The 21276-nt window shown below is 36.2% G+C and overlaps 2 protein-coding genes across 8 annotated transcripts; one reads left to right on the top strand and one right to left on the bottom strand.

The window, feature by feature from the left end:
* Positions 1-4539: 4539 nt before the first annotated feature.
* LOC129319497 (protein DYAD-like) lies at positions 4540-8805 on the top strand. 4 transcript variants are annotated; one of them, XM_054964593.1, is made up of 10 exons: positions 4540-4692; positions 4851-4939; positions 5744-5843; positions 6347-6715; positions 6801-7184; positions 7269-7326; positions 7440-7523; positions 7655-7950; positions 8086-8203; positions 8288-8805. In XM_054964593.1, exons 4-10 carry the CDS (start codon positions 6444-6446, stop codon positions 8381-8383), a joined length of 1308 nt encoding a protein of 435 aa, XP_054820568.1. In that variant the 5' UTR covers positions 4540-4692; positions 4851-4939; positions 5744-5843; positions 6347-6443; the 3' UTR covers positions 8384-8805. The 4 variants fall into 4 exon arrangements, with proteins under 4 accessions (XP_054820568.1, XP_054820567.1, XP_054820569.1 ...); XM_054964592.1 differs by lacking the exon at positions 5744-5843; XM_054964594.1 differs by lacking the exons at positions 4851-4939; positions 5744-5843 and having other exon boundaries at positions 4569-4692.
* Positions 8806-9692: 887 nt separating this feature from the next.
* LOC129320112 (uncharacterized) lies at positions 9693-20307 on the bottom strand. Of its 4 annotated transcripts, none has more exons than XM_054965308.1 (20): positions 19820-20305; positions 19566-19704; positions 19023-19354; positions 18579-18660; positions 18182-18506; positions 17980-18038; positions 17625-17714; positions 16964-17055; positions 16652-16750; positions 16461-16538; positions 13653-13737; positions 13490-13548; positions 13339-13408; positions 12876-12967; positions 12166-12228; positions 11938-12004; positions 11488-11751; positions 10988-11110; positions 10375-10527; positions 9693-10215 (listed from the first exon to the last, which is right to left on the bottom strand). In XM_054965308.1, the coding sequence occupies exons 1-20, from the start codon at positions 20239-20241 to the stop codon at positions 10126-10128; spliced, it is 2784 nt and encodes a 927-aa protein (XP_054821283.1). In that variant the 5' UTR covers positions 20242-20305; the 3' UTR covers positions 9693-10125. The 4 variants fall into 4 exon arrangements, with proteins under 4 accessions (XP_054821283.1, XP_054821284.1, XP_054821286.1 ...); XM_054965309.1 differs by having other exon boundaries at positions 11007-11110; XM_054965311.1 differs by lacking the exon at positions 9693-10215 and having other exon boundaries at positions 10389-10527; positions 11007-11106; positions 19820-20307.
* Between the last annotated feature and the right edge of the window lie 969 nt (positions 20308-21276).

Here is a 21276-nt window from a genome sequence, read left to right as displayed (position 1 = left end):
AAGATAAAAGAATAGCTGGATACGTTTAACTTGAAAATTAGGACGACTTTAAATTTGGGATATCTATATATTTAAATTAGCAACGTAGGGATTGGGTGGAAGGGGCAAGAGCAACATGAACAGAGCATAAAAGGGGGATTAGGTAGGTAGAGAGGAGATGCGGGGTGACGTCAGATGGGACACCTACTGGCCCCGTCTTTTCTCATAAATTCCCTCTTCTCTGCTGCCTGTCCCCTTTTTTTTAATATATTGTTAAAAAATATAAAATATTTTTTAAAAAATTAGAAGTTAAAAAAATGTATAATTTTTTAAAATATGATTATTGTTTGCTTTTTTAAAATATTATATACTATTTAATAGAGATAAATATAAAAAATTATTTATTTAAAAGTAAGTAATTATTTTATTAAAAATTAAAATTTGATTAAAAATATTTTATGTTTTTTTAACAGAGATTAAAAATTTAATCAAATATTAGGAAATACGAGCTTATCTTCACCTTTCCAGCTTAATATGATTGTTGATTTGTAAAAATGGTGCCACGTCACATTCACGCGTTATCCCTGGGATGGTGTTCTAGAAGGTCCAGAACTTGCAAAACGTGGCACGTTACTCCCACCTAATTCCCTCACTCTCCTCCCCCCATGTGACACCTCCACTCTCTCTCTCTAATTATTCTTCTTCCTACCCTGCTTTCGCTGCCATGCTATTTCTACCCCACGCTTCCTTCTTCTTTTTTTTCTTCCTAATATTTTAACATCTCCAGTTACTTACCCTCGTATAATTTACTTCTTTTATAATCAATATCCTACTTTCTTTTTTTCCGTTTCTAAAAATAACTAATCTGGCGTCAATTCCTTCATGGATGTCATCGTCTGCATCCGCTGACAGCACCAACTTCCACACGTTTTCGTAAATGACTTGCGCTTAGTAGTTTCTAAACCCAAGCCTTCATTAGTCTATTCATTGTTTTTGTTTACAGCCGTTGTTAATCCAGCGACCCCACGGACAAATTCAAAATTTTAATGGATGCCCCATGAATCGGGGCTGTATCAAGATCAGCGAGAGAACATCATGTTTTGTCGTTTCTGTGAGCTGGGATGGCCATCCAGCCTCCACGTCTACGAATGGCTCCGATTCAAATTTTTATTACTTAGATAGACCTTCGTAAATGTGCTCCGGGCAGAAAAACTAGACTTTTTTTTTTTAAAAAAAAATGAATTGTGAGGAATTTGCTAGTTGCAATTAATAGGACTATACAAAAATCCTCTAATTTAATTCAAAATAGTTCAATTATGTCCGGTCTAATATAAACACTAACCCTTTAAGATTGAAAAGATTAAACTATTTTTTTAATTTGAACTAGACAGAAGATTAGACATTTTGATTACTTACTCTAGTCCGATTCTATTAATTTATTTAATATAATTATATTTAATTTATTTTTGATAAATGATTCAACTATAATTGATGCTAAGAAGATTTTTGCATGAGCATTTATTGAGTTTGTTTTTAAATTATTATTGCAATGTAGTGTTATTGAAGTTTGTTGAGTGTTATTTTTATTAAAATTATAAATTCAAATCACTTGCTCTGTAACTGAAATATTTTTTTTTATGTTAAAAATTATTATGAATTTATTATAATTATAATTATTTTTATTATTTTAATTAAATTAATTATATTAAAATGAATTATTATCTCTTATAGAAAAAAAATTAAGTGAGTACTGGATTAATAAAATCAGTCTCTTAATTCTATAAGTAAAATTTAATTTTATTAATTTTTAAGTTATTATTAAACAAAGTCAGATTATGAATTATCTAAATCAATTTTTGTTATAGAAAGGATCAAATTTTAAGTTAAATTTGAAGTCCAATGTAATTCAGTTTTTTATGCAACCCTGTGCGAGTACTACGTAGTGCGTTGCTGGAGAAATGCGAGAAAAAATAATTGTATTAAAAATCATGCCAGTAAAATTGTGTGTGGTACGTGGCGATGCGTTATTGAGGTGCGGGTCCCGGGAGCATTGAAGGATCTGCCCAATGGTTGGGTCGGATGACCTGGCGAACCGCCCATCATTTCAGCATTATTAACCTGCTTCCTTCTTTATTTGTTGCGTCTACCTAATCCAAATCCATCGCTTTTTTAATTTCTTTCATGGTATGACTATTTCTTTTCATTTTTTCGCTTTTCCACCACTGTCACTTTATAATTTCAGTTCCACTGTTTACTCAAAATTTCCTTCATGCGCTATTGATTTCTTTTACAACAATGCCTCCCCCTTGCTCGCAAATTAATCAAAACTCTTCCTGGTCTGCTGGCTGACTTGCGCCACCAAAAGTGAGACGAGTAAATAATTAAATATTTAATGTTCACAGATGAATACTCATGTATGGGACAGAGAGGAGACAAGACTCAAAAGCACAATAGCGTTGCAATTTGTTCAGCTATTTATTACTAGTTTTGGAGCAGAGATTGAATTGAATAGTCGGACGCAATACTTGGGTCAGACCATTGACCCGTGATGCCTCATGACCTGGTCACTTGGACAGTTGGACGCATGGTATGGGATTTCAAAACCGTTGACCTGTGCATCACTTGGCCGCACGAATAATTAAAAAAATGGGCGTTTTGACCACGTGACATGACATCTAATGAACAGAGGAAGGGAAAGCATGAAGTCCACGCTTCAAGTAAACTGGGAGATGAATCCACCGGATAAGCACCCACGGTAATTTGGCCAGTAGTCAGTTATTCAGGAGGCTGTAAAAAATATTAAAATTGGCTTTTATCTAAGACCTCAAGGCAGTCCTGCCAGAAATACCTTTCGAGGAAGATTCGACAGTCATGTCCAATGTAACGTCGCATGTTTTGAATATTACTATTGTTATACTGGTTTATGCGTTTTATTCCTTCCATCTTCCTTTTCTCATAAAGCACGTGCACGAAATTTTCTTCTGCTGCCTCAAGCGGCATGCGCAGAGATGACAATACAAAAATCCGAACTTGTATGCTCCCACCTTCTCGGCAGTGGTGTGAGAAATAGATGTCACTTTTGTTACCCGAAAATACAAAATGCCGCTTTAACCAGATTTCTCGACCACTCACTTTCCTTATAGCTGGAAATAAATAGGCCCGTGATTTTAAAAAGTCCGGGGCGCACTGCGAGCCATCTGATCCTCCCAATTCATCTAACACTCAAGAAAGCGACGCGTGGAAGGTAAGTCAGATGGTGCTGATCTGAGCCAGTCGATCAATAAAATATGGGGAAAAAGCTGAAGTTACCAGACATCATTCAATCATCCACCCATATATTAGTCCACCGTGTCTGCATGCTTGAACTTTTAAATAATTTGTTTTCTCGTGTAACATTTGGAATACATTAAAGCATCACGCCATAATCGCGAACCTCTGAATATTAGCCGCAATTTTAAGTTTTTACTTTGACGATGCTGTTGGTTGTGGATTCGTCTATCTTTCTAGTAGACGCCTCACTCAATTCAAGTGTTGCCAGGTATTTGTGTTTGTGTTTTGGAATTACTTTGGTCTGGTTTGCTTGCCTAATTAATCCACACGTGATTGCAATATTTGTTGTATTACATTCCCTTCAATACTTTTTACAAGGAACGACTGCTTCTGGAAGATTAATGAAGTTAACCAAAAAGACTTGAGTGTTAACATGTCTTGCAACTTTTCACAATCACCCTTTGATTAATGTAGGTCGATGGGAAGAGAATGGAGGAAGCCATCATGAAGAGATAAGGGATGTTTTAAAAAATAATTATAAATATCTCATAAATTTTTGTAAAAAATACTGCATTAAAGACAAGTGAATATAATATTGCAAATAGGATAAGAGGGAGCTTCAGTAGAGTAGGGGTTGGTATGCGTACCTATCCAATAACGGACCATGTTTGGAGACATGTATGGTCAGGTATTAGGACTGTGGATTTAGGCCAGCTGATGATTTGGGCTTTTCCTCACGTTTATAGGGCGGCAATTTATATCAAGGTGGGCTTTCCCATCGCGTTTGTTTGCATCCAATTCGCCAAACAAGCAGGTCGAGCCACATCAACGGGACAGAATGTCTCATCATTTTGCACACCAAGGTGTTCAGGTTCAAGTCGCCATGCATGAGAAATTATTGCGAATTTGCGATAGACCAAGTTTATCATTAAAAATAATAACACAAAATTTTATTGCATTGAATTGGTGCAACTTTATTTGACAAAATATGGATGAGTTGATATATGAGGCCCATGCAAAAATTTCTCTATCGAATATGATCATAACTTGTAATGTTGGCAGGCGGGGAAAATGTTTTCTTTTCGTCCCCCACCAACCCCGCCCCCCCAAAAAATTCTACTCAATTTTTCACTCTATTATCTGAAAAGATCCGATACCTACAAGTTGGCTACAAACCAATGATTACGACGAGGCAATTAAATGATTGTGCCGATTAAATAATCAATCAAATGGAGATAAATTTGAGGGTTTTGACTTGCAGTAACAAGCAGAGTGGTTCTTACTAATTTAACGGAATGATTGCGGGAAAAAAAGAAATTTGACGGAACGACAATGAGTAGCATTTAATAGCCAATACAGGCTTGACTTCGGGGATGGACGAAACATCGAAGCGGAAGGGAAGGACGAGCTCTGGAGGAATTATTGTGCGCGTGCGAAATTGAGGTTAGAAAAGAATGTGTGGGCCCGAATTAAAATCACAACATCTTATTTGACAATAATTATTTACAATTTTGGAGGGTTTTGAGGTGGGGTTTTGGCGGTTAGGGTTTTGTTTTGTGTTGGCCTGTGTTTTCCTTTAACGTTATTCGGTCCTCCTCCAGAATTCGGGTCTTACTGTTTTCCACTCTCGCTAGCCCACTCCTCTTTCTGCTCTATCTCGCGGCGCGTTGTTTTACTGAAGCATCGAATGGTATGGCGACCCTTTTTCTTTTGCTCTGCTGCCCTTGAATTCCTTCTCTTTTATCTCTTCACTGCCACAATTCCCTTGTATAACTTTCCTTTTGTTTCAAGTTGCGGCATTGCTTGATTGCTGCCTAAATGCAGCACAGGGGATGTTTTGGTGACGGTAAATTTATCACATTGTCTATGTGCTGACTATATAAATATTATTTTTTTCGTTGGGGTTTGTTCTATTTTATGTGCATTTTACATCTTATGCCAATCTGCCATGGCTCAACTAAACTCTCCTTTTCTTATTGTTTGGGTTGTCTTTGACTGATCGCTTGGCGCCTTGGCCGTCCTTGCTCCCTTCCACCGCTTGATTGTGGAGAAGGGTATTGCAACTAGTAATACATGTTGCCTTTTGTTTTCATAATAGAATAGCTAAAACATGCCGCTTTGGCACTTTTTTGTTTAAAAAAAAAAAATTCATGTGGTTGCTTCATGATGCTTTGTTTGAGGGAGTTCTGTTTCAAATACTTTTTTCCCTCGTCGTAATCCATGACATATGTATTACTGGGCCATCATATTTGTTAATTCTTATGGATGAAGTTTTGATAACTTAACATTTTGACTTTTGATTATTACCCTTTCTGTTAGTTCCTCTTCTTATGCTCAGGGATCTCGAGAACTGAAAGCATACACTTCTTATTTTAGCCATCTTTTTTGTTGTTCTGTCACCTAATGTCAAAGCCATTCTCGTGAGAAAGTACACGATTCTCTTACCATCTGTGGTAGATATTTTTAATTTTTCTTCTGGGTATTAATAATGCAGGGTGAAAAGAAAAAGGAAGCCAGCTACATTATTTTCTTTTGGGTATTAATAATGTAGGGTGAAAGGTGAAAGGAAGGCAGCTGCATTACTGTTTTTACTGGTGATTGAATTATCTGTTTGGTTTCCCTTTCGGCCTCCCATCATGTCTCGAGGAGCTCTGATCACCCGAGTTATAATAATAGCGTGGCATATCCAAAAAGGATAAAAAGCATATATATAGCATGTTGAAAGTTGACGATAGAGGCTTTTTGAACTAAACTCCTTATATAATTAAAAAAAAACTATATTCCTATCTCCGACCTTTTCTTTTGAATAGTTTTCCAAATTATTTCAGAATTGAAATTTACGATATTTCCATGCTGCTGAATATGGAATTCATACGATTAGGAGTGCATATAGATTGTCACTCAATGAAACCTTGTGACCGGTATATTAAACATCCCATCAACTCCCTCAGCTATTCCCCATCTCTACCATCAGCCTGGAAGCCACTTTTTTTTTTAGGATATATTAGCATTGCGAAACTACATTCATTACTATATAGAGTCTATTTTTCAACCCGTCAAGCTTATAGTTGACTGTTAATCCTTTTTTCTTTTGCAGCTTACTGCTCTCAAGATTTGTGTGCTTGAGGACTGCGCAATAGTGAGGAACTAAACGAGAACCTGGATTGCGTGTTGTTTATGAAAGAGCTGCAGGGATGGATGGTTGTTGTCATCGAGCTATGTTCATTGGCCAGCATGAGGATAATGGAAGTCTACTTTCATCAGACATTCCAAAAGACTTGAAAGATGTTGATGAAGAAACTATTAAGACTGAAACTTTATTTATACCAGTTTTTAAGAAAAGAAAGCGACTCAGCCTTAGTCAGCTTAGAGAGATAAAAGCAGGGTTAGGTGGGAATCAGACACAAACCAGTAGCAAGCTTAAGATGAAGAAGCATGAGAGTAGAGACAGATGGTCATCTGAGAGGTAAAGAATATATGTTAGGTTTTTTCTATCTTTGCTTTCTCTTCAATAATACAATATGGTAAACTTAGGTCGCCATCTACTGTAGGTATAAGCTTGCTGAGCAAAGCATGTGGGAGGTCTTGAAGGCTAAAGGAGCAACATTTGCAAACCCAATCTCCCGACCTGCACTACGGATGGCTGCCCGTAAACACATTGGTGATACTGGACTATTGGATCACTTACTGAAGCACATTGATGGTAAAGTGGCACCTGATGGGACAGAGCGTTTTAGGCGGTGGTTTAACACCAAAGGAATCATGGAATATTGGTTGGAGAGTGCTAACCTGGATAAGGTCCGCCAGGATGCTGGGGTGCAGGACCCATACTGGATTCCACCATCTACATTTAAAGCAGGAAGTCCCCCTCCTCAGATTTCTGATTCTTCTGGTGAACTGAAACTGCTTCAAACGGAAATGGCCAAAATGAAGAAGTAGTGAAGTTTGAAACTTGTGTTTCAAGATATTCTTGTATGCTTATTATTATATACGCATCTTAAATGCTGTTGTGTTGGCAGAGATATGCAGGAGCTCGTAATCAAGAATCAAGAGAAAAATGAAATTAATATGATGGAGGTGAATGTTATATGATTAAGTGAATGTTTATCCGCTTTATTGATTTAATTGTTGAACTGTCTAGTGTTTCTAATGTCATATGATGATAGCTCATGTCAAGTCATTACTGGCAGGAGACACACAAGGAATTAGTGAAGTGGAAAGCTATGACTGAGCAGCGCCTAACTGGGATTTTCACTTCTTTGAAGGGTGTACAGGTACCTAAACATAGCATTCTTTTTCACCCTCAGAGAATTTTATGTGACAGTTGCTATGATAAATATATTTTCAGTTCGTTATTTTTTTCTTGTATGTGATCATAGTTTAATGAAGTTTTACATATTGATAGGGCATGTATGGTGATTTGGTAACTTGGAAAAGTAAAGTTGAGCAACAGCTTGTGGAAATAACAAATAAATTGAGTGATCTGAAAGCATCAAGGGAAGGCACGACCAATCCTCCTTTGGAAAGATGGGAGGATTGGCTTGAAAGTACCAATCTAGAGAATATTCAAGGAGACGATGAGCTTATACCATGGTTTGGGAGTACAGAGCTGGTTAATCTTGAGCAAGAAGCTGCCCTCCAAGATCCTAAGTCAGCCATACCTAGTCAGCTGCTCAATGACAATGTAACTAACATGAAGAGGTAATGCATGCAAAGTCAAATTCTCTCCCACCCTCTCCTCTGCTTCCTTCTGAGAGACCAAAAAATAAACTATGGTGGGGGGAATGGCCTACTTTCATCCTAATATTCCTTATTTTTTGCCTGTGATAATAATAGTGATTTGCTGGGAATGTTGTCCAATAAACAAGAGGAAGATCAACCTAATGTGACTCCGGATTCTTCTATGACTGTAAATTCAAAGTCAGACCTCGACAACTCAGTGGTGTTGTTTCAGGTGATGTTTGTGTGTGCATGTCATGTACCAGGCACTACTCTTTTTTCTAGTTCAATGTTGATTTATTGTATTCTTTCCTCACAGGAGATGCTTACGGACTTGTTTAAATGGAAAGACAAGATGGAGCAGCAGATGGCTGAGCTATCAAACTATGTATATGGAATGCTGGCGACCAAGTAGCTCCACTTTGGAGAATCTAGTTTAGGATATAGGATTTTAACCACTATCCATATATTTTCTTTCCTACTCTTTAGATTGGTAGGGTGAGATATTGTACAGTGTTGACTATCTGATCTTGAAAGACCTTTTTCAACCACCAGGTTCATTAAAGCTTCATCTGACATGCACTGTGCTGCAAATTGTTAATATGTTGGACTGGCCTTACAGTGAAGTTGGTTATGCATTAGGGTAGATCCTTAGGACCGCTATGTTAATTGCTTTTGACCTGCTTAGGTGATTTAAGTTCCTCTAAATATAGGTCTTTAGGGTAGGCTATATCCGAAGTTTTTTACCTAGTAGCCGGAGTGATCCTTTAAAAGTAGGCTGTAGTCCTATTTATGGGACAAGTTGACATATTTATATATAGAATTTTTACCGGATAATTTATCAGATCTTGGGGGCTTATTATGCTGAATTACACGTGACTTGATCAGTATCATAAGCCTGTCTCTCTTTTCTTTTTCTTTCATTCTTTCTTTCTTTTTGCATTTTTTCCTCATTCTATTTGCCGTGTTCAGTCCTCATGTTTTGAAAAGTTAATGTGGTGTTTTTCAAAATATTTAGAACGGTACTTTTGTTAGAGGTAAGAGCTAGAAAAGGAAGGCAATAATGTTAGCATGTTGAGCAACAAATTTCTTTTTGCTTGATTTACTAGAAGTTTCAAACTTTTTCAGAATGATTTACCTCACTTTACTCAGAATTAGAGAAATTTAATTTTCACTTTAATATTTATATGTTTTAAAACTTATCTTTAAAAGTTGTAAAATAAAATTCAATTAAAAAGACGCTTTGATCTTTAATATATGAACATTAAATTTATTTTAAAAATAACTAGACTTCGCATTTTTTTTTAAAAAAATCAAATATGAAACTTGGGAGGAATTAACTACTCAAAATATACTTATCAGAAAATTTCTTTCTGCAAAGCCTGGGTAAATTGAATCAAACGATCCATTAAATAATACAGTTTTCCTAGTATATATTTTAGAAGTCGATAATCTTCATTCAAATGGGGGAAGCAAAAGTCCACCTTCTCAACAGGCCTTTCCAAAGTTCTGCACACATGAAATATAGCCTTTTTCTTTTTTGCATGTGTGCACATCCGTGATTCACACACCGTCGAACGAATAAAATTTTAATTAAACTTCATTTGAAGTAAAACAAAGTATTCTATATTGTCATGAATTTTGACTCGTGCAAATGCTTGTATTTCTTTGCCAACAACAAAACTAAGGAGATGGGCTTCTTGACGTTTCATTAGGATGAGTCGTTAGATTCTGGGTTGTTATTTAATGATCCATCAAATTTGATTGTTTCCTTTGCTATCAGCTGTAGTATTTTCCCTGTAATTTAAAGAAACCATATATTACACGGCGATCCATACAAAGTGCAGGTTCACATCATTTCAATCATATCTTATCCCTGCCATCTTTTCCATCTGAAACCAAGCCTTTGACCTCTGTTGACGGACCCTTGTGCACATCCGTTTTCAATATACGCTTGCCGATTCAGTGGAACGAACGTCAGCGTCAACAGAAACTTTGACATTAGAACTTGGATAACAGACTGAAGAATGCCTTCTCTGATTAGATTTTAGTTGGGCATTGAATGGTTAAATCTTGGTTTTCACTTCATGGCAAACCTTAATACCCCTGCAACTCCGTATCAGATAAGCTTTGCATCGGAGAGATTGCAACTGATAATTAGGCATTGAATGATTGGAGTTTGGTTTTCACTTCATCATGGCAAGCCTGGAGATCTCTGAACTCTTCTGTATCAGAGAAGATCTGTGCCTGGGATCACGAGTGATAAATCAGAAAATCTTCTGTATCAGAGGGATGAATTTGGCCAACAAAAGCATTAAACCAGAACATGAAAGAATGAAAATAAAACATAAGCTCATTGTTTCAAGATTTTCGCAGCTCAAACTTGATGGTCGACAAGTTTCTTACCTGTTTAATGGTGTTCTTTAGGTGCATCTCAGCCGTAAACAATTCTTTGCAGCTGTTTGAAGATGACGAAATTTCCATGTATAACTTGCAAAGTTCCAAAGATGCATTAGCGAACTTCTTAAAACGATTTCTATCTTTCCATGTCTCAGATCCCTGATACAATATACAACCGTATGACAGTAGAATTATAATCATTGGGATAAATAAGCTTACGGCTTACCATTTATGAAAAACTCTCATTATGAAGAACCTCCAGATAAAAAAAATTCAGCGTTAATAATGTGCAAAAAAATAGGAGACAATGGTTACTCTACACTGAACATGAAAAAGGTAGGGCTCACACTGCTTAGGATGCAAAATAGTGGGGCATTACTGTTCCTTGATGCCCGTGAGTAAACCTTGTCTTAAGAAAACAGCTCATGATTGGATAAAAATCTTATTGAACACTTATTTCTTCCATCTATATTAGCCAGATAACTGCATGGATTATCACTCATGGCACATAGGTGTACGACTCTCTTTCCATGTTATGCATCAACTTAAATTCCTGACTTCCATTGCTCTAAGTTTCTTCCCTACAGGAAATATTGAGTTTGAACATTATGAGAGATACCTGAAGTGACCTGACTTGCCTTAAGAGTGCTTCAGAACACATTAAAAGATCTCCTTTAATTCTGTGCCAACGAGCATACAAGCCCCAGATATCAGCTGTTGATCCATTCCCACTTTTAACTATCTACATCAAAATAAGAAATATTAAAATATGAGCTGCATATCTTCACTTTTTTTGGCATAACTTTATAGAGCATGCAGTCTCATCATTATCTTCCACAACAACAACAAGAAGCTTTATTCCACTAGATAAAGTTAGTTACATAAATTGTACGATACCATTATACTCTATCATTAACCAAGCTTTTAAGAAATCAGAAGAAGACAAGAACATCCAGCTTGCTAACTATAATTAATCACAGAAGCAACTAGAAATGCATGCCACTATTTTGCCAGTGAAGGGAGGATGCTGGAAAGAACTGTGCTTCTCTTCAACAATGAGAAGAAACACCAAAATGATGACAATGACAACAACAGTCTGATGATTATGGAATTCCGTACCCGCTGTAAAACTTTTCCAAGTAATAACACTAATTGCTCAGTTTCACATGATCTTCCTTCAGTAGATATATCAGATCCTTGCTCAAGAATCTCTGATTCAGAATCATCTTGATGTCCATTATGGGGATTATAAGTTGCCACAGGAGACACCGAATGACTTGTTGAAACCCTTCTTTCCACCTCTCTCATAATTCTCTCCAATAATTCTGTATCCACTCTTTTGTTGTTGCTAATGTCCAAAACCATTTGTGCACCTTCCAAAGCCTAAAAAATAACAAACTTGATGAGTGATAAACAATCAATGAAAACAATGCTTCTGGTTGACGAAGTAAATGGTATGTGTTTACATGACCTTTACATTCGCATCTTTAGTCACATAGCAGACTCATAAGTATCCAGTGAGACTTGCGTTGATAAACAAAAATGAGAAGGAAAGTAATAATTGGATACCTGACTGATATTACCAACATCAACAGCTACACGACTGTAGTTCTCCCAGAGTTGCCAGCTATTTCGTCTGTCACCAAGGGTCAAAAAACATTATTTCAATATATACCTCTAATTTGCAAAGAGCTGATGACAATAATGTATACAAATTTTAGATGCCCTCATGCATGTATATGCAAGAATAAGCCAGCACTTATGAGACAGAAAGTCCAATTAAAGGGAAAGACGAACTTGAACTTGAGGGCTTCTTTAAAGGCAATGAAAGATTCTTTACTTCTTTTGTTGATCATATGCCTGCATGGTAGGTAAAATGCATATATTATGTCAAAGCTAGAAGAAAAAAAATACTAACTGATGATGAATGAATACAATGAGTGAAACATCAAATACAATCAAAAACTGCGATGCCCAGGTACAAGGAGGACCAGGAAAGCGAATAATTAGAATTTCAAACAGATGGAGACCTAAGCAAGCATGCGGAACCCCAACCTTAATTGGCATGTAAGGGAGAAGAACAATGTCACTTAAAAGTACCAAAAAAAAAAAAATTACATATGGCATCCAATGTGGGACTCAATCACAAACTCTTAGCCATTTTAAGCAAATTAGATACTTTCTTTGCGTGGTAAAAAAGATGCTTTTGCAGTCCCAAAGGGTTTTGCCAATGTTTAAACACTGAAGACTACAGCTTGGCAATCTCACTTTCAAATATCATTGGAAACAAGTCAGGCAGAATTTATGGGAAGAAGGGGCTACCTTATCAAGCGGCACCCCTCATTATGCAGCAAGAATTTATATAGATTACAAAAGGAAAATGACAGAGAAGTTACTATCTCATGTTCATAGATTGGTGTGCATTTGCAGGTATATTAGTTGAAACCGTGAAACAAGCTAATGCTTTTTTCCCCTTTCAATAAGAGACACAAGCCAGAAATACATACAAGCAAGCAATGTTATTCCAAGCTTCCCCATTTTCAGGATCAAGTTGAACTGCACGAGTAAAACCATCCAGAGCCTTTTCAATATCCCTAGCCTGTATAACTTTCATGGTTAGAACATACTTTAGAAATCAGAAATTAAGAGCACAATACAATGTTGGCATACTACAAAAACCATGGTCAAATATGAGCATCGGTGCCAATTCTGATTCCAAACAAACCAATGAACTGATGCCATATATTTCATACACAACTATCCACAATTACATAAATGATACCAAAAAAAAAAAAAAGATGTAAACAAAGCAGAAGCGGCTTCATTTAAATTCAACAGGCCTCACTTAAATTCTTCCCATTAAACACATTTAGTGATGAGTATCGTAAACCCATCCTACATTGTCTACTAGCTTTCAAATCCAGCTACAAAAGTAAATCAATAATAGGTATAGCAGAAATCATGGTTTACCTTTAGCGCAGCAGCCCCAAGTGCAAACCAACCATCAGGATACATAGAGTTCATAGACATTGCAGACTCCCTTTAACACGTCAAACCAAACAAAGATATTATGACAACTGCAGAAAGAATAAGTGTTATACGTTTAAAATACAGCATGTACCACAAAATCTTGGATGCTTCATATTCTCCTCTATTGTACGCACTACGAGCCAGAGAGCGCTGTCAATTAGAAAGAGTTTTCTTTCAGAACAATAACCAATCTTGACAACTCCTTAATATGAAATTAACAGATAGGATGCTACTATAAATAAATACACGTGTACCTTAGCTCTAGTAGACCTGTTGTTTGAAACTTCAAGAGCTTTTTCATAGAACGCATCATTATCAGTAGCATCACCCAAGGAACACCTAGCAAGTTATTAGCATGAGTGGCTATATTTGGCAAATTATGTATTTTATTAGTTTGCTCTTCGATTTCTCATGTAGGATAGACAGTAACCTAGAACATCATTGGTCAGCAGTCAGCACTGGTTCATGAATGAAATTTAAATTAGGGAAAAAATAAAATGAGAGGTGAATAGAAATGTCCACAGTGAAATTTCTCCATACTGGCAAAAAATTCCAACTAACAACTACTGCCAAACCACAAGATACATAGTTTACATAGATCTGCTCTAAGACATTTGATTAGATGATGTCAAAAACAAGCATGCCAAGAATGGAGGATACAATCTAAACCATTGACCGAAGGAAATCATCTGATTTTTTCTGCCATACGGTTGTTGATATTCAAAACTGAAAGGCTAGTTCTCAGTTATTAATGCAAAAGTTTCTAGACTTTGGGCACTTCCAGAAACTTGTATAGGGTGTGACCACAAGTTTTTTTTACTGGGAAAATGATTTTATTCCGCATCGCATCAATAGATACTGCATCTCTCACTATTCTGTTTTAGCAGATAAAAAGTCATAGAGCTGCATAAAATTTATCCCAGATTTTACCTTAAATGTAACTTCAGAGAAACTGATAAAGCTGGTGATTCCCAAAAGATATTCCTGTCATTTCCTAAGGCTTACAGTAGACAATCTAGGCAGGGAGGTGATTTAAAGAAGACTAAGACCAGTGGTCAAGAGGTTTATTTGAAGGTTTATAACTGTAAGATTCAAATAATAAAAGAAAAGTCAGGTTAGGTGTAGCCTAGGGTATGGGTAGTGTCGGCAGGGGTAATGACTACTTTTTGACTCTTTAAATATGTACTTCCATGATGAGGGATGAGGAGGGACTATTGGAGAATTGTGGTCAAGTGAGGAGAGTTCTGGCCTCTCGAATGCCAGATTAAGGGTGGAGAAGATTATCTTTTCTTCATCATTTTATCTTTTACTTCAGTTTGTATTTGTGAGAGACCAGTGTTTGTGTTGCTGCTCAGAGGGTATAGTTTATGTTGTTTCATGCTCTGTAATTGCCATTTCAGTGTAATTTCAGTCTTTATTTTGATTGCAATCCCACTCTATTGTTCAGCAATAGTAATTGTTAGTTACATTTACAGTGTATTTTCTGGTTTTGCTTATTTTTAAGCTTAATAGAGTAGAGGGTTCCATCAGAAACCTAATCTGATCAATGTATCAACCTTATATGGCACTTCTGGATCCTACATCTCATACAAATGTTCAATTTTGATTGTCTTGATTGGTAATAAATATTATCCCAGCATATTAAGTAAACTTGTAAGAAGAATCTCTAAGCAAAATTCATCTATAAGAAGTTATTGACTACGTCACATAGATATGGGTATGAGTATCGGATATAAAACAGCATGATACGGCGATATAGCAAATTTTAAAAATTTTAAGATATGGGTACGGGGGTATATAAAATTTTTTATACAAACGTAAGTAACAATTCAACTAATAAAAATGCATAGCAATTCAATAAAACACAAAGTGACTAAAGTGACATAGCACCATAGGGGAGTTCCATCTTTTTGTAGCTCATTTATAGAAGAATAATGAGCTGCTGAATTAATACTTCCCCCAGAACTACTAGTTGCAGCCATATCTAATTAAAAAAAAAAGAAAAAAACAAATTGAAATAAACTAAAATAAAACAGGACCAGAACCATTGAGAATCATAGTCAAACTAAGTCTAAAATAAACAAAGTGAGCAACAGGTTCTGTGCATATGGAGAGTAAGATATTAAATTAATAATAAAAATAATAGTCAAACTTTCAAAAGAGTGTCAACATAATAAAATAATAATATGCTTCAGTTTCAGGCTATCACAGTAGCCAAAGAAGACGAGTGAGATATTCTAACAAGAACTCAAGAAGGCAGAGAAGAGAGAAGACGAGACGAGTGAAGGACGAGAACCTGGACTGGACCAATGAGCTGAGCAACCACAGAAGACAGAACGAGACACGACTTGCGAGTTGAGAATGGATGGGTTCACAACGGCGCAAACAAGGCAGCACAGACAGGGAAGAGAGCGACGAACGAGACTAGGGAGAGAATGGAGGATCCGAAACATTCAAATGGCTGAATGGTTTGCAAATTAGGGATTTAGTCAATTTTTTTATGCAAAATGTAGAGTCCCGCATAGAAGCCGTGTCCGCCATGTCACCCAAAAAAAAGTGTCAGACACATGTACTCGCATAGAGCAAGCATCCGCGTCTAATAGTATCAAACACAGATATGCCACCAAAATCGGTGTATCCATGCTTCCTCGGTTATAGAAGTAATTTCATGGCTTCAAATTTTCACTCCAAAGAGACTACTACCATGCTAGGCACAATGTCAATCTAGTCAAGCCTAGTATGCAAAAATGGAGCTCTTCAAAATGAAAGCTGTATACCACCTTAATCTAGTGAAGGGGGTGTATGATGATTGATTTTGACTCTCTTGTAGTCTGTTGTTAACTTCCAGTTTGCTCTGTTTATGAATGTTATTCAGTTTTTATTCAAAAAGAAAAAAGAAAGCTGTATGAAACTAGGAATGTAGCCAACTAGGAGTATCAAATAAAGAAATAAAATAACAACTGACACGAAATAAAGCCTTTCTCCCATGATCACTAGTCAAAAACGCCTATCAAACCCACAAGAAATCATTCACAAGTTTATCAATAAAGAATCATACATACCATAACCTAGGGTCATTGGGTCTTTCTGAAAGACATTTTTTGATAAGTTCAACAGCAGTTGCTTTCTTCTCCAACAGGCTGTTAACCAAATCAAACATGGCATGAGACCTCACTGCCCGTGAAAGATGCATGATGAGTATAAAGATATACTGTAGAAAATAAATTCTTATTCCTCCTAGGCTTCAACATACCGATAACAGAATATAAGATTGTCCCATAATTCTAAATCTTCAAAAACTTTCACTGCCTCCCCTATCAACCCACAGCGTACCAAAAGCTCACCATACTCCCTGAAATTAGGATGAAAAATATTAACAGAAAAGGATCTGAATAAGCTAAAAATCGCCACACAGGTTAAAAGAGTAAAGAATCATATAACCAGTGGCCTGACAAAGAAGTAAGAACTATGGACACCTCTTTTTTATGTTTTTTTTATTTGGGGAGGAGGTTTGCTTAATTATTATCAATATGCTGTTCATTATGTGACGAGCAAAAGGTCATACTTCCTTAAGGCAGGGATACAGGGCATATAAACACCATAGCAAAAAGGAATTCTTTCTGTTATTGTTGGAGAAGCTTCATAAAGACTCTGGACCTGAAATGTAGTACATTGTTAACGAGTGTGAAAGGAAAAATAATTCATGCACAGAAATTAGGACAACTCAAATGCCACAACCGCATGAAAGAATTTAAGTTGACCACACATGTAAGGCGATGCAGTGATGATCACATTAAATATAAAAATGAAAGCTCTGAGGTGGCTTATGGAAGAGGATACAGAGTTATAAGAGTTACAACACTTAGTTCCTCTAATCAAATCTATCCACTCATAAAAATGGGCCAAATGGTGGGATATATGCTGGAGGGAAAAAGGAGTTCCACTAATAGCCTTAGGAAGAAATTGTCCTGTCCTGAGTATTTCCTATTCAGTCCAACGCATTTCTGCTTATGATAACTTTTGGTCCACATAAACCATAATATGCACAATAAAAAAAAAAAATAAGTAACTCTGCATCAATAATTAATTTGCAAAAAACTATAATAACCTCGGAATTACAACAACAAAAAGGAAAATGAACCGTAAAAAAAGATTGATCAGTATAGGCTAATGAAATTTCAATATTTAGCGAGAATCCACTAATTCTTGGAGATTACAGCTCATACCAATTTATCCATCATCAGTAAAGCACGCTCCTTTGTTCGACTACGTGATGATTCCCATCGTATCCGCAAGAGGTCACAGAAACATTGTATCTAAAGAAAGAATGGGGAAATTTATCAAATACAGATAGTGGTTATGACTATTTAGAAGTGACAGGATAAAAACATCATAAGCATACATTTTCCTTGATTATGTACAAAAAAAGGCTTCAGTTATTTATTAATTCAAGACTGAACACCAGACAGGTGTCATCAACGACAGCACAGAAAATGTGCCGACATCAGAAACCACCATCCCATTAAAAGAAAAAAGGTGCAAGCAAGAAGTAATTATCCTGTGTAGATTTTGTCTACGTACAGTGAAAGGTGACAAACGCTGGGAATCGATTGCCTCAATGTAAGGAGCCATATCCCATCCTGAAATACAAGCCAGTGATTACATAATCAACTTAGATGGTTCATAACCTTCTTTCTTTTCCCTCTTTCTAAGAAGCCTATACGTTAGAATGCAAAAACAAGGTATGTTATGATTCATGCATGAACAAATTAATGCTATTTACTCTGCATCTCATCATGTCGAGAGCTCTTCTCAAGTAAAAGGCAGTATGCCAGAACTACTGCCTGTTGAATTGCTGTCAAATGGACAGTCCCATTAGCACCGATTTCCATTCTTTCTGACCTACTCCCAGATTTATCAGTTGTCAACAGCTTAGGAACAACAAGGACATCAGATACTTCACGGGTGTCATTCTGCTGCAAAGTCAGGTTAGCTTCACCAGGACTGGAATCATATGTCTGGACGCCAGTGTTCATCAAGGAGCAGTTATCAAAATTGTTGGATTGACTTGAGTTTGTAACAAGGACCATTTGCGCTTTTGGCTCAGCCTATGTCGAAAGATGAAATGTTAACAAGAAAGTTCATTGAAGCACAATGATCAAACAGTTTATCAAGGCTACCTGATGTAAAGTACGGAAACCAAGAACCCCAGTAACTGAAAGCTGAAGCCCAGCTGCCATCTGAGAAGACTCAAAATGTTGCCTGACACCATAAAGTACTATAGTTTAACAGGGAAATACAACAGAATCAATGGCAGTTATTCCAGTTTCAATATTGAAAACTTCTCTAGGGGCACACTTCACAACAACTATGGAAGAAAATAAATCTTTTTCCACCAATATGTGATGACTAAGGCATGCTTATTGTGAAGTTCTGCAACCATCACAACATGTAATAGGACATAAGGTAAGCCTGATAAGTAACTTGCAAAAAAGTAGACCTTCTACTTTCGCAGTAAACAAAATACTAACATGAAAATTCACAACGTATGTATACTAAAGAAAGAGTGAATATATATTCAATAGATGCCAAATGAAAATAATGAAAATCATAATGTAATTCACCTGCAAGAATCAGTCCGTCCATATACATATTCCAGAATTCCAGCCTCCAAATGAATCATGGAGACAACTGCAGAGCTCTCACCAACACGTAAATTAGCATCCCAATAACTAGTAACAGCTTCTGAATCGCCAAATTGTTGTAAAGCTTCACTCATATGGACTTGCAAAAGATCAAACAAAGAAGAAGATCGCTCATCCAAAATTCTCTGTTGAAGAAGTAAAACCCTTGCAAGCCACCAAGAAAGGCTTCTAAACCCAATCTTGGGAGAGAGAATTCCTCCAGATAGTAAATCTTTCATCCCCATAAGCAACATTTTAGCAAAAACTATATACTGCAAAACAACAGACAGATACCACCAAATTAAAATTCGAAGACCGAGAATAGAATTACAATTTCTGTCCACCTCTGCATGCAACATTTGACTTGGGCAGTGCTGTTTTTTTTTTTTTTTTTTTGGGGTTGTGTTTGACAGTTTGGGCAGTTACTTGGTAACACGAGGAATAATAATTGCGGCTAAGGTTAGGCATTAAATGCATCAAAACCTGAATATTAGAGAACTTCCCGAGCAAATCAGACCCAGCAGACATAAGTTGATTGCGTGCCCAACTGTCCCACTCTCGATATTCATCGCCTTTCCCCGTTTCCAGCGACAGGGGACATCGTGGTAGCCCATTCAACGGCCTACAACAGTTCAAATTCAAGTTGATCAAAAACAGAGTGCAGAGTTTCATGATTCTAAGTATAAAAGCGATGGCTTGCAGAATTTGAAGGGAAAAAACTTGCACTTCAATCTAACCCGGTAATGCTACATTGTGAGAACCCAAGAAACGCAGCCACCGCGATGCACATCACAAGCATTATCCTAGAAGCCTTTGCCGCATCGTTTGCCGAGTTAACTTCGATAAACGACACGGCGCGCTTCAGCAACTCAGAGTAAAGGCGGTCGGCGCAATCGATCGTGTCGTCAAAGAAGAAAGGCGATTCATCACCAAGTTGGAAGACAAGCCTAGAAGCTTGGGAGTTGAAGACTTGAAAATAGTTGCCGCTCTCGATCAAAGCGAGTAGATGGTTGATGAGAGCGTCGAGATTGGGAGCTTTCTCGGACGGTGAAGACTGAGGGGGAAACATGGAGGGTAAAGGAGAGAGGGTACAGCGAATGAGACGGAGCTCATGTTCACGGTTAAGAAGTGCCTCTTCTTCTGGTTCAGGGGTGCCCATGCCGTCCTCTCTTCCAAACTCGGAAAGGTTTGAGCTTCGAAGCAGTGGAGCGAGCACAACTCAGTTTCCGCAGGGTTTAGGATTTTATAGCACCTTCTTTTTTCGACCAGTGGGGTGCCAACCAACGGAGACCGAACCAAAAAAAACCCATAACAACGAGTTGCCATATTTTTATTATTTGAAATTCTTAATAAAAAAATATTTCCATCCATTACAACATCTGTGATCACCAAAATTTTATTCTTTAAACAAAACTAGGACACCGAGCTAACGTTAAAGTAAGTGGGGAACATGCATCCATAAAAATCACAAGAAATTGAATTGATTGTAACTCAAGGCACCTTAATTTTTTCAGAGTTTGTTTAAATTTTAGTGGGGTATAACTGATTATAAAAAAATTAACTAATATAATTAATTTTGATTATAATTGATCATGTTATAATGTAATTTGCTTGGATATTATTTATCTAAAATTAATTTTAATAAAATTAAATATGTTTGAATATTTTAGTCAAAATCAATTTAATTATACAAATTACCATTAAGGACATTACTTTTTAAAATTAAATTATTAATAAATTGTATATGATATTATTAAATATGTTAAATTTTATTTAAGAAGTAAAATATATTATTTTAATGATATATCTGATTAATTATAAAAATTTAAATTATATTAATATTAATAATTTAATTTATGTAAATAAATAACTCAATATATCTTAATTCAAATAAACTTGATAAAAGAAAAAGATTTAATTTTTAAATACAAATATTAATTTTACAATAACTAATGAAGATAATAACATACAAGTTAATCTCTAATAAAATCACAAATATGAGCCATATCTAGCAAAGATGTTAAGCACTGCATTGAAATTTTGACAACATAAAAAATATAGCAATATAACACATGATACAAAATCTCTCTCTCTCTCTCTTTGAATATTTGCAACAATCTTTATAATTACCCTAAATTTAAATTAAATTGAATTAATTTTTCCTTATTAATTAATGTCTTATTTAAATTATTTT

The sequence above is a fragment of the Prosopis cineraria genome, unplaced genomic scaffold (assembly GCF_029017545.1).
Source record: "Prosopis cineraria cultivar Desert tree isolate PC_DT_omini unplaced genomic scaffold, ASM2901754v1 PC9, whole genome shotgun sequence".
Taxonomy (NCBI): domain Eukaryota; kingdom Viridiplantae; phylum Streptophyta; class Magnoliopsida; order Fabales; family Fabaceae; genus Prosopis; species Prosopis cineraria.
This window is presented reverse-complemented; position numbering and strand designations above follow the sequence as displayed.